At 35.7% G+C, this 14802-nt stretch overlaps 1 protein-coding gene across 6 annotated transcripts in view; it reads left to right on the forward strand.

Annotated features, from left to right (window-relative positions):
• The window catches only part of NRK (Nik related kinase), a 144490-nt gene that overhangs the window by 54434 nt on the left and 75254 nt on the right, over positions 1-14802 (forward strand). For all 6 annotated transcript variants that reach the window (XM_082376999.1, XM_082377001.1, XM_082377003.1 and 3 more), the window contains exons 3-4: positions 8010-8066; positions 9388-9459. In XM_082376999.1, the coding sequence (XP_082233125.1) occupies positions 8010-8066; positions 9388-9459 (129 nt within the window). The remainder of the gene's footprint in view (positions 1-8009; positions 8067-9387; positions 9460-14802) is intronic.

Genomic DNA, 14802 nt, shown 5'->3' on the forward strand with positions numbered 1-14802 from the left:
AAATAAATGAAATAGAAATGAAAAGAACAATAGCAAATTTCAATGAAACTACAAGCTGGTTCTTTGAGAAGATAAACAAAATTGATAAACCATTAGCCAGACTCAACAAGAACAAAAGGAGAGGACTCAAATCAACAAAATTAGAAATGAAAAAGAAGAAGTTACAACTGACACTGCAAAAATACAAAGGATCATAAGAGACAACTAGAAGTAACTATATGCAAAAAAAAAAAAGGACAACCTGAAAGAAATGGACAAATTCTTAGAAAGGTACAACCTTCCAAGCCTGAACCAGGAAGAAATAGAAAATATGAATAGACCAATCACAAGTAATGAAATTGAAACTGTGATTAAAAATCTTCCAAGAAACAAAAGTCTGGGACCAGATGGCTTCACAGGTGAATTCTATCAAACATTTAGAGAAGAGCTAACACACATCCTTCTCAAACTCTTCCAAAAATTTGCAGAGGGAGGAACACTCCTGAGCTCATTCTACAAAACCACCATCACCATGATAATGAAACCAGAAAAAGGTATCACCAAAAAAGAAAATTACAGGCCAATATCACTGATGTACATAGATGCAAAAATCCTCAACAAAATACTAGCAAACAGAATCAAACGACACATTAAAAGGAGCTTACACCATGATCAAGTGGGATTTATCCCAGGGATGCAAGGATTCTTCAATATACACAAATCAATCAATGTGATACACCATATTAACAAATTGAAGAAGAAAAACCATATGATCATCTGAGTAGATGCAGAAAAAGCTTTCAACAAAATTCAACACCCATTTATGATAAAAACACTCCAGAAAGTGGACATAGAGGGAACCTACCTCAACATAATAAAGGCCATATATGACAAACCCACAGGAAACATCATTTTCAATGGTGAAAAACTGAAAGCATTTCCTCTAAGATCAGGAACAAGACAAGGATGTCCACTCTCACCACTTTTATTCAACATAGTTTTGGAAGTCCTAGCCATGGCAATCAGAGAAGAAAAAGAAAAAAAGGAGTCCAAATTGGAAAAGAAGGAGTAAAACTGTCACTGTTTGCATCCTAAAGATCCCACCAGAAAGCTACTAGAGCTCATCAATGAATTTGGTAAAATAACAGGATATATAATTAATGCACAGAAATCTCTTGCATTCCTATATACTAACGACGAAAGATGAGAAAGAGATATTAAAGAAACAATCCCATTTACCATCGCAACAAAAAGAATAAAATACCCAGGAATAAACCTACATAAGGAGGCAAAAGACTTGTACTCAGAAAACTATAAAATACTGATAAAAGAAATCAAAGACAACACAAACAGATGGAGAGATATACCATGTTCTTGGATTGGAAGAATCAATATTATGAAAATGACTATACTACACAAAGCAATCTACAGATTCAATTCAATCCCTATCAAATTACCAAGGGCATGTTTCACAGAATTAGAACAAAAATTTTTACAATTTTTATGGAAACCCAAAAGACCCCAAATAGCCAAAGCAATCTTGAGAAAGAAAAATGGAGCTGGAGGAATCAGGCTCCCTGACTTCAGACTATCCTACAAAGTTACAGTAATCAAGACAGTATGGTACTGGAACAAAAACAGAAATATAGATCAATGGAACAGGATAGAAAGCCCAGAGATAAACCCACGCACATATGGTCACCTTATCTTTGACAAAGGAGGCATGAATATACAATGGAGAAAAGACAACCTCTTCAATAAATGGTGCTGGGAACACTGAACAGCTACACATAAAAGAATAAAATTAGAACACTCCCTAACACCATACACAAAAATAAACTCAAAATGGATTAAAGACCTAAATGTAAGGCCAGACGCTATCAAACTCTTAGAGGAAAACATAGGCAGAACACTTTGACATAAATCACAGCAAGATCTTTTTGGACCCACCACCTAGAGTAATGAATATAAAAACAAAAATAAACAAATGGGACCTAATGAAACTTAAAAATTTTTGCACAGCAAAGGAAACTATAAACAAGATGAAAAGACAACCCTCAGAATTGGAGAAAATATTTGCAAACAAACCAACTGACAAGGGATTAATCTCCAAAGTATACAAATAGCTCATGCAGCTCAATATCAAAAAACAACCCAATCAAAAAATGGGTGGAAGACCTAAATAGATATTTCTCCAAAGAAGACATACAGGTGGCCAAAAAACACATGAAAATATGCTCAACATCACTAATTTTTATAGAAATGAAAATCAAAACTACAATGAAGTATCACCTGACACTGGTCAGAATGGCCACCATCAAAATATCTACAAACAATAAATGCTGGAAAGGGTGTGGAGAAAAGGGAACCCTCCTGCACTGTTGATGGGAATGTAAATTGATACAGTCACTATGGATAACAGCATGGAGGTTCCTTAAAAAACTAAAAATAGAACTACCATATGACCCAGCAATCCAACTCCTGGGCATTTACCCAGAGAAAACCATAATTCAAAAAGACACATCCACCCCAATGTTCACTGCAGCACTATTTACAATAGCCAGGACATGAAGGCAACCTAAATGTACGTCAACAGAAGAATGGAAAAAAGAAGATGTGGTACATATATACAGTGGAATATTACTCAGCCATAAAAAGGAACAAAAGTGTGCAATTTGTAGAGATGTGTATCGACCTAGAGACTGTCATATAGAGTGAAGTAAGTCAGAGAAAGAAAAAGAAATATTGTATAATATCGCTTATATATGGAATCTAGAAAAATGACACCAATGAACTTATTTGCAAAGCAGAAATAGAGACACAGACATAGAATGGATGTATGGATACTGGGGGGAAGGGGGGATGGGATGAATTGGGAGATTGGGATTGACGTATATACACTACTATGTATAAAGTAGATAACTAATGAGCACCTACTGTATAGCACAGGGAACTCTATTCAATGCTGTGTGGTGACCTAAATGGGAAGGAAATCCAGAAAAGAGGGAATAAATGTATACATATAGCTGATTCACTTTGCTGTACAGCAGAAACTAACACAACAATGTAAAGCAACTATACTCCAATAAAAATTAATTTAAAAATATGAGAAGGCTTCTTTTCTTATGGTAGGAATGAGAGCTAGGAAAATATTCTTCTTGCTCTGTGATGCTTGAGAATTAAAAGGTCATTCTTTGCACACAAACTCTATTTAAGGGAGCACTGCTAATCCAGTGCAGTTAGTAGCTCCTGCATGATATTATTGGAATTACTGATGGTAGGAAAATCAGACCCAAAAAACCCACATTTATAGTTTAAGGTTTTCCTTGTGATTTTCCTGTATAATAGTCACTAAGACCAGTGGGAAATGTGAGATTATTTAACATTCAATCTAGAATTCAAAGCCAAACTCCTTTCTTAGCATTCTCTATGTGTGTTTTCAACAAATGGTGTTTAAATTTTCATAAAACATACATTGTAATTGATAAAAGGCACATTCTAGAAATTGAATTTGCTGGTGCTGATTCAACGTCTCATTTGGGAGACAATCTGTTTATGACAACATGACCTTCAGCTAAGATCACAAAACAGCTTCTATGTAGTCAGTGAACCACAAGATGGCACCACTGAACAAATATTGTTTATCTCAAGATGACTTCTAGGTTCTTTAGATAAATGCTCAAGAATAGTGTTATCCCTCTTCAAAAGCAACATCAATCACTTCTGATTGATAGAGTGAATAGAGTATGAAAGGGGCAAATAGTAACTTTACAGTAAAGAAACCTGGCAGACATCACTTAAACCAAGTGATCTAGGTTAACTTCACCAGTGATCAGTCATGGTTATACCATGTACTCCTGACATGATGTAATGAGAAGGGCACTTCACCTCTGTGGTGTTCTTTCCTCAAACCCATGACCTCAGTCTAATCATGAGAAAACATCAGACAAACCCAAAGTGAGGGACATTCTATAGAATACTTGACCAGTATTCCTGAAAAGTCTCAAGTTCATGAAAAATAGAAAAGTAGACTAAGGAACTGTCACAGATTGCAAGAGCCTAAGGAGATATGACAGCTAAATGGAATGCAGGTTCCCAATGCAAGTCCTACAAAAAGGACTTTAGTGTAAAAACTGAGGAAATCCTAATAAATACTATAATGCAGTTAAGAGTATTAGACCAATATTAATTTCTTAGTTTGACAATTGTGCCATGGTCATATAAGATGTTAACATTAAAAGAAGCTGGGTGAAGGATATACAGGAACACTCTTGTACTGTCTTTGAAACTGTTCTCTAAGTCTGAAATTATTATTTAAAATAAAAATAGTTTAAAAGTCAAGATACAGAAGATAGTCTCTGAAATACTAAGTTAACAGGAAGCAGTTTTCCATTTATCTATTATCTGGATATTCTAGACTTCTATGGAAGCTTGCATAATGGTTAGGCATATTAACGCCATATATGGTTCCAAGATCTGGGGTTTAATTCCTCTATAGACACAGTGAGCATGTTTTTAAAACCCCACATTAGGATTCCTTGTCTGTCAAAATAATTTTGTGCAGTTTTCAAGTGAGAGAATAAATCCCAGACAATGAGGATGGAACCAAATGGATTTTCTCTGTTCTATGGCAATTGGTGGCACCTTTTAAAGATATTCAGTTATCTCACTAATATGTGTCATGAGTATGATGGCCGTGTATTCCAGACTTTAAAAACTTTTGTGGTTTACTAACCATAGATCAAATAATGCAATTTATGGCTAATACCTTTGCTAACAAGCCGAATATTTGTGTTGCACAGGATAGTATTTTGGCCCACAAAAACCTCTTAGAATCAAGGAAGTAAACATTTTAACTCCTCTAAAGGGTGTGTGAGAACCAGTTTCCAACATGTTGTATTTGTGCACACAGATGTGAGTAAATTTTGACTAAAAAGTGTTTATGGGAATAATTAGAAAAACAATACTTTCTACGTCATGATATGGGCTAAATAGATAAAAATGTTAATATATATTTTCTCCCAGAGTTGTAAATAAATGTGGAACTCTCCAACATATTTAAATTTCCACATGCAAGAGAATGAAATTGGACCCCTATCTTACACCACTTACAAAAATTAACACAAAATGGGTTAAGGACTTAACTTGGAGTTGTAAAGCTCCTAAGAAGAGAACATAGGGGGAAAAATTTCTTGACGTTGATCTTGGAAAGGATTTTTTGGATATGACACCAAAAGCACAAGCAACAAAATCAAAAACTTAAGTGGGACTACATCAAACAAAAAACCTTCTGCACAGCAAAAGAAACAATCAGCAAAATGAAATGGCAACCTACAGAATGAGAGAAAATATTTGCAAATCATCTATCTGATGAGGGGTTAATATCTAGAATATTAATTACTTTTCTCTGATCAGTCAGTAACCTACAACATTTTCCTTTCCTTTAAAAATTCTAGTCTGTGGTAGCTGTCACGCTCCACCCAAAACTGCTCGCCTGATCCTAGACATTTCCTTATACCTTGATCATTAGTTTCTGAACTGTATCCCAAGTCCAGTCCTATTCCCTTGCTTAGTTTCTATCCTTCTAGACTTGTGTACTAGTTTCCTAGGTCTGCTGTAACAAATTACCACAAACTGGATGGCTTAAAAGAAAAGAAATTTATTCCCTCACAATTCTGGAGGCTAGAATTCCAAAATCAAAGTGTCTGTAGGGCCATTCTCCCTCTGAAGGCACTAGGGAGGAAGCCTTCCTTGCCTCTTCTAGCTTTGGGCGATTGCCAGCAATCCTTGGTTTTCCTTGACTTGTAGACACACTGGTCCAATCTCTGCCTCTGTCATCACATGGCATTCTCCCTGGGTATCTGTGTCTAAATTTTCCTCTTCTTATAAGGTCACTAGTTATTGGCTTTAGGGCCATCCCTAACTGAGTATGACTTCATCTTAACTTGATTACATCTACAAAGACCCTATTTTCAGAAAAGGTCACACCCACAGGTACCAGTGGTTAGAACTTCAGCATATTTTTTGGAGGACACAACTGAACACAAAACACCTTGACGTGGCTCTCACAGGCCTGACTCCATAAACTGAAACCAACAATCCATGCCATTCTCCATCAGTGCTACAACAATCTAACCAGTATAGCTGTTTAATGCTAGTGCTTAGGCATGAACTGCAGTTAAATCAAAGTGCTGGTGTTTCTAGAGTTACTGTATTTCCTTGAAAGTCTTCTGATCCATTTCTGACACACGGCTTCATTTACAAACAGTGGCTTGCTCAATAGGATTGGAGTAACCTTAAATGTACGGGATTAAATCCTATCAAACATATCAGTGGAGAAAATGGAGTTTTGACACTCATGTAGCATGTAACATTGATAGTAATGGTAGAGTGGGATTCTTTTTCTTTTGAGCTTCTTTGATCAGTTGGCTTTATTTTGATGAGAAAACTTGTAGGAATCATCTAAAAACAGTATTCATATACTTCAAAGCATATGCTTTATAAGAGAGGTTTAACAACAAACTAACAATATATTTAAGTATCACTGTCCTGAAATCAAGGAATCTAGATCTTTTGCATAGTTACTCACTTGACAGGTTACCCAAGATATTTAAAATATTATACAGAAATACCACCCCTCATTTGATCATTCTATAAGTTAAAAAGTGTGGCTGTTTTTCCCATGAGATCTGTGACTAGTGACAGTCCTTTGTTTAGCCCCTATATTAGTTTACTACAGTTGCAGTAACAAATCCACAAATTAGGTGGCTTTAAACAGAAATTTATTCTCTCATAGTTCTCAAGGCTATAAGTCTGCAGATTCATTCTCCCTCTGAAGGCTCTAGGGAAGAATACTTCCTTCCCTCTTCCTAGCTTCTAGTGGTTGCCAACAATCCTTGGCATCTCTTGACTCATAGCTGCATCACTCCACTTTCTTCCTGTCTTCCTATGACCATCTTCCCTTTGTGCGTGTGTGTGTGTGTGTGTGTGTGTGTGTGTGTGTGTGTGTGTGTCCAAATATCCCTCCCTTTTCTCTTATAAACATACTAGTCATTGACCATTGTAATCCAGTATGACCTCATTTAACTTGATAACAACTGCAAAGACCCTACTTTCGAGGAAGGTCACAATATGAGGTTATGGGTGAACCTGAATTCTGTGGAGATACTGTCTAACCCAGTACAGCTGAAGAATCAAATCTGCTGGAGAACTATCAGAAAAGACATTCTGTTTCAAGTTCAAGCCTTACTCATATCAATATCAGACTGATTTTTTTCTATGACTACAGCTTGAAATATTTTAAAAGGCACCAGCCACAAAATAAGAACTGTTGTTCCAAACCTCTGTGTTCATTTTTGAAAATTATAAACCTGTAACTTGTACTCACATTTTCTAAGTCCAAGTTCTTAGAACTCAGAGTGTTTTCAATAAGAAAGAATCTTTCAGAACTCCTGTTCATAAATATTTTTGGTTCATATGATTGAGGGCACACTAAATGGTTTAAAGGCCATTGAATTAATTATGTATCACTCTTATCTGTGGTCATTATGGAAAAAACTTTTTTAGTATGTGAAGAGGGGGTCAATAGAAATATCTGTCTGCATAATACCACATAATCAGTTGGAAAAATGCTCAATAAAGTATTTCCTTTTTCCCTATCTCCAGTCTGAAATTTTTACTTTTTATCTGGGTGCTTCAGTGCCATGTAAACCTAGATTAAAGATACTAAGAAAGCAATGCCTTCAAATGGCCAATCATGTCCACTACTCAAATCAAACATAAAAAACAAAACTGCATAAATTTGCTTGATTTTTTGAGTGACATGGTTGGGGTTTCTTTAAAATGTTCATAAATTAATATTTCTGTCCTCTATGTAATACCTTATAGTTAATCTCTATATAATATTTTATATTTCATAATAGGCTACAATGTTTAACCTTATTTAATTTTAATATTTTTTACTTTATTTACTTCTTGACTGCTAGATTATATAGCCAGCATTTGATGTTTATTACTATCCTGTGTTTCAGGGACTCCATGAAAAGACTGGTGCACTTACAGCTGTTAAAGTGATGAATGCTCGTAAGGTAATATTACCTCCTATCTGTATTCTGTTCCCTTAGTGGACTATGGTCTTGTGATAAACAGCTCAGAAAATATTGTATTTGTTTTTTCATCATTGTTATATATAATTATCTTAATCTGCATTTATTATATTTATAATTTAATATTATTTCTATCATTAGTATATTATTTTTATTATTTATTACATTTACACATTAAAAACTTTTACTCACAACAAAAGTGCTATATATTTTAGTATTCTGTAAAAATGAAAAAATATCTGTACTCATGTCTATTTCTAGTTGATTATCTGTTTCCAGGGATAGTAAAAAGTAGATTTCCTCTAATGTTGTGTTAATCCTCTGTTTCATCATATTTCTTTCCCTCCCCAGCCATTCCTTTTGAGAGTTGAGGCCACTAGATTTTCAATGACAGGTAGAAGGAAAATAACTTGTCTGAGATGCACATTTTTCATGTATTTTCTGACAGATGCGCGAGAGAGACAGTTTAATTGGCACTGTTCCTGCTAACATTCATAAAGCTGTGTCGTGGTTCATAACGTATTGTCATAGAATTTGTTAAGCCCTGATTTCTGTCCTCTTTCTTTAGCATGAGTACCTCACTTTCTCAAGATAATATTAGCATGAGCATAGCAAAGGTCAAAACATTTTCACTTCACTACACCCTAAAGGAAACTTCTCAAATATTATATTTGAAAAATTGTACATGTTCACTGAGTTGTTATCAATGCCATAAACTGTTCTTTTCCAATTTGTGCAGGAAGTGAATTGCTGAAACTATTTAAAGAGTTGCATGCTTTTTGTTTTGCCAGTAAATGTCAAATGTTGCAAACCAACGTGAGTTTCAATGAATTTTGAGGTTTTGTGGATTTATTTTGCCCTATAAACCATGACTTCCAAATAATCAGCCTGGTGCTTTCTGAGTGAGACTCTCTAAAATACTTATTTCTTTTTTTTAACTTGAGAGACTTTGATCCACACTTAATCTACATTTTAGATACTCTAACTTGAAATAGTTAAAAATCATGTTCAGCCCATAGATAGTGTCAATTACCTTGTTTATTTTTTAGGGGAAATAGCACTTTACTAACGTCAAATTGTAATATCCCATTAATGGCAGTTAAATTTGTTACTATGAATTTCGTGCCAAGTTTCTGTATATATAAGAATCTGATTTTTTATTAAAACTATTAGTGAAAATTGAGAGAGGAATAATATTATGTTACTCTTCCATTTAGTACTAGAAGAGCACAAAGCACATAAGAATAAATCATTTTCAGAATGTACCAGTGGGTTTAATAACATTTTGTTCTTGGCTTTGCAGACCCCTTTACCTGAAATAGGGAGGCGAGTGAGAGTGAATAAATATCAAAAGTCTGTCGGGTGGAGATACAGTGTAAGTACTGAAAGTCTTCATTAGCCCCCAAGCTGTCTTTCCTTTAATATTCAAGTTAAACTAGTCCCTTTTTGTTATATCACTATCTTTAGAAGGCCACCACTAAAATGTTCTTGCCTAAAAGTGATAACGTATTTATGTTTTTAACATATTCACATAGTTTCATTCATTATATGTGAACACTAGCATCTATCAGAAAGCAGGGCCTAGAAGAAATGGTTCCCTGAACAGGTAAGTGTTGACTGCAGATGAAGGACTGAGTAAATTCACAGTGCTCTATGCCCTTTAGCTGAGTAATAACAAAAGAGATGATGGGAACAAGAGTGAATTTTGCCTAAAATTGGCCTTGGCAAGGTCCTTTTTACACCTTTTACATGGTATTCCGGACTGACTGGCTTTTCCCCCATTATGATTCTAAGAAACATTGCCATCATATATGAGCACAATGATGAATACTTTTTTGTATGTGTGAGACCAGTAGCAGACAGAAAACCAACAGGCTACCCAGCCTAAGAGTGTTCAGACATCTGGCACAGTACCTGAATACATGAAGGAGTGTGAAAGTGCTTTCTACTTGAAGCTTTTTAACTGCTTTACAAAGCAGTCTCTATTACTCTGATACTTTGCTGACTCTAGAATAAGTGCTGGCAAAGGAAATTCTTTTTCAGTAGATGTTGATGATCGATGTTAAGGATCTATCAAAATATTCTCTGGGCCTAAATGTAGAATTTTGCTCTTACAATATAATTGATATATTTTTTTCTTAATTGTCTCCCCTGCAGTTAACTATCTAGTAGTCAAATATTTTCAACCTTTTGTATCTTAATAAATATACTCTCAGGCTCATTTAAAATAACCTTTTCCATTAACAATCACATCCAGAAGAACTTTCTAGTTATACTAGGAAGGTATTGGTAAAGAGTTTCATGATTGGTTTAGTAAGTAATGGGCTCCTGTTTTGTTTACAGTGTATCTTGGCAGACAAAGCATATCCAAAAGTAACAGGTAGTACTGATTAATAACATGCTTTGGTTGATCAAGAATCTGTGAAAGGGACTTACCTGGTGGCGCAGTGGTTAAGAGTCCACCTGCCAATGCAGGGGACACAGGTTCGATCCCTGGTCCAGGAGGATCCCACATCCTGGGATCCTTAGTTGCCCCACGAGCAACTAAGCCCGTGTGCCACAACTACTGAGCCTGCGCTCTAGAGCCCTCGGGCCACAACTACTGAGCCCACATGCCATAACTACTGAAGCTCGCGTTCCTAGAGCCCGTGCTCCGCAACAAAAGAAGCCACCACAATGAGAAGCCCACGTACCACAACAAAGAGTAGCCCCCACTCACCACAACTAGAGAAAACCTGTGCACAGCAACGAAGACCCAATGCAGCCAAAAAAATAAATAAAATAATAGTAATAATAAATGATCACATTCTTTAAAAAAAAAAGAAGCTATGAAAGGTAAGATATGAAAATTATAATTGTTTCACCAATTTTGGTTTCATCAAACATTTGTGTTAATAAATTCATTTAAAGTTCATCTCCAAACCCTCTCTGATATTCTTTTATAAGGAAAAACATTTTGATTCTAGAATTGGGTGAAATTTCAAAGCAAGTTTTGGCATCCTTGAGCTGCCTCTTCTTGACAAAAAGCAGGATATTCAGGCCACTCTGGGATCAACTGGCCCTGAGCCAGGAAATGCTATAGCATCATATTACTGGGATATATGTGACAGTTTTAAATTACCCACTTGGCCTGATGGATATAATGTACTTATGTGTTTCTCACAAGCTCAACTTCCTGTTAATTGAGAATGACAAACATACTAATGCTTTCCAAACATATCTGATCTTGGTCTATTGGTTTTGGGGGAGTTTACATTTATATGGGAAACCCACTCTTAAAAGTTTTTCTAGTTGGGAACTTTGTATCCTCTGATTATATATTTTAGTAAGAAAAATAAGTGATCGGCCAGTTAGCGTCTCTAAATCACCCTGAATCCTTTGGGGTAAGGAGTTTGTGACTTGCACACACATCTCATTAAGTCAGGAGTTTATGGAAAGAGCAATAATGTGGAAGTCCAGAAACATGAGTTCAAATGCCAAGTCTACCACTAAATAGCCAAGAGTACTTGGAAAAGTAGTCTTACCTCTCTAGGCTTCAGGTTTCTCATAGGTAGAATGGCACCAGAATATTTGACCTGCCTATAACAAGGTTAAAAGTATGGTTAAATGTAACTACAGAGCTGCCTAGAGCCCAGCCATTCTCCTCTTCCTGCCTGAGGACATGAGATTTCTTACCCAGAAAGAAAAGGAAGTTCTTTGATATCAAACTACCAAACAAGTTAAATGACTCAATCTAGCCTGTGCTTCTTTTTAACCTGTTCTTTGTGTTCTTATCCTCACACCATCATCTCATTCTTATTTATTGCACTCTTTATGAGTTCATATTTCTCTCAGCAGAACCTTGGTGCCTTGCTAGGAACTGAAAGTGCCCCTGTACATACAGAATTGCTAGTTTCTGAGATTTATTCCTATATGATTGCAGATATTGTTACAATTTCAAAGAAGGGCAACATCACAAGGGAGGCAGAAAGTTTAAGGGTCCTACATGGCAAGAATGAAAGCCAGAAGTATCAATCTTTAGCTTTGTAGAAAACAGGTTAAGGGGATTTGAAGGAAACTTATTAACCAAGCTTCCTTGGGAGGCTGGGATGAAACTGGATCCTGAACTTCCATATAATTCTCATGCTACAAGTGATTGTTTTATTCATTCATGCCTTTATTACACAATAAGTACAAATAGAGCCTGTCATTGGGGTTTCCAACTGGAGAAATACGGCTCCATCACCTCCCCCAAAGACATACAGGTGTCTAGATTTGTTTTATAGTAATTGAATGTTTATGGATAAATCCACCGGAAAATCCTAGGGAAATGCTAAAAAATGTTCTACAGATGTATTTTCCCCTACCTCCAGGTCTTCAAGTCAAGGTAATTGAGGGAAATGCTGAGGAGAACTAAAGATAGTTAGAGGTCCACCCATTAATTGCTTTTAATGCCAGTTGGCCCTGTTCTAATTCATCGCCCCAAATAAGCCAAAGGTATCCTTTTTCACTGGATTTAAGAACAGGAGTTTAACTGTATCTTTAATTTAAAAGTCTTCACTTAATAACCAAGAGATCACTGAAGAAATCAAAGAGGAAATCAAAAAATACCTAGAAACAAATCACAATGAAAACACGAGGACCCGAAACCTATGGGATGCAGCAAAAGCAGTTCTAAGAGGGAAGTTTATAGCAATACAATCCTATCTTAAGAAACAAGAAACATCTCAAATAAACAACCTAACCTTACACCTAAAGCAATTAGAGAAAGAAGAACAAAAAATCCCCAAAGTTAGCAGAAGGAAAGAAATCATAAAGATCAGATCAGAAATAAATGAAAAAGAAATGAAGGAAACAATAGCAAAGATCAATAAAACTAAAAGCTGGTTCTTTGAGAAGATAAACAAAATTGATAAACCATTAGCCAGACTCATCAGGAAAAAAAAGGGAGGACTCAAATCAATAGAATTAGAAATGAAAAAGGAGAAGTAACAACTGACCCTGCAGAAATACAAAAGATCATGAGAGATTACTACAAGCAACTATATTCCAATAAAATGGACAACCTGGAAGAAATGGACAAATTCTTAGAAATGCACAACCTTCTGAGACTGAATCAGAGAGAAATAGAAAATATGAAGAGACCAATCACAAGCACTGAAATGGAAACTGTGATTAAAAATCTTCCAACAAACAAAAGCCCAGGACCAGATGGCTTCACAGGCGAATTCTATCAAACATCTGGAGAAGAGCTAACACATATCCTTCTCAAACTCTTCCAAAATATAGGAGTGGGAGGAACACTCCCAAACTCATTCTACGAGGCCACCATCACCCTGATACCAAAACCAGACAAAGATGTCACAAAGAAAGAAAACTATAGACCAATATCACTGATGAACATAGATGCAAAAATCGCCAACAAAATACTAGCAAACAGAATCCAACAGCACATTAAAAGGATCATACACCATGATCAAGTGGGGTTTATCCCAGGAATGCAAGGATTCTTCAATATATGCAAATCAATCAATGTGATACACCATATTAACAAATTGAAGGAGAAAAACCATATTATCATCTCAATAGATGCAGAGAAAGCTTTCGACAAAATTCAACACCCATTTATGATAAAAACTCTCCAGAAAGTAGGCATAGAGGGAACCTACCTCAACATAATAAAGGCCATATATGACAAAGCCACAGCCAACATCGTTCTCAAAGGTGAAAAAGTGAAACCATTTCCACTAAGATCAGGAACAAGACAAGGTTGCCCACTCTCACCACTATTATTCAACATAGTTTTGGAAGTTTTAGCCACAGCAATCAGAGAAGAAAAAGAAATAAAAGGAATTCAAATCAGAAAAGAAGAAGTAAAGCTGTCACTGTTTGCAGATGACATGATACTATACATAGAGAATCCTAAAGATGCTACCAGAAAACTACGAGAGCTAATCAAGGAATTTGGTAAGCTAGCAGGATACAAAATTAATGCACAGAAATCTCTTGCATTCCTATACACTAATGATGAAAAGTCTGAAAGTGAAATTAAGAAAACACTCTCATTTACCATTGCAACAAAAAGAATAAAATATCTAGGAATAAACCTACCTAAGGAGACAAAAGACCTGTATGCAGAAAATAATAAGACACTGATGAAAGAAATTAAAGATGATACAAACAGATGGAGAGATATACCATGTTCTTGGATTGGAAGAATCAACATTGTGAAAATGACTATACTACCTAAAGCAATCTACAGATTCAGTGCAATCCTTTTCAAACTACCAATGGCATTTTTCATAGAACTAGAACAAAAATTTTCACAATTTGTATGGAAACAAAAAAGAGCCCAAATAGCCAAAGCAATCTTGAGAAAGAAAAACGGAGCTGGAGGAATCAGGCTCCCTGAATTCAGACTATACTACAAAGCTACAGTAATCAAGACAGTATGGTACTGGCACAAAAAGAGAAATATAGATCAATGGAACAGGATAGAAAGCCCAGAGATAAACCCACGCATATATGGTCACCTTATCTTTGATAAAGGAGGCAAGCATATACAGTGCAGAAAAGACAGCCTCTTGAAAAAGTGGTGCTGCAAAAACTGGACAGCTACATGTAAAAGAATGAAATTAGAACACTACCTAACATTATACACAAAAATAAACTCACAATGGAATAAAGACCTAAATGTAAGGCCAGACACTATCAAACTCTTACAGGAAAACATAGGCAG

Source organism: Balaenoptera borealis, assembly GCF_965194805.1.
Source record: "Balaenoptera borealis genome assembly, chromosome: X".
Lineage (NCBI taxonomy): Eukaryota > Metazoa > Chordata > Mammalia > Artiodactyla > Balaenopteridae > Balaenoptera > Balaenoptera borealis.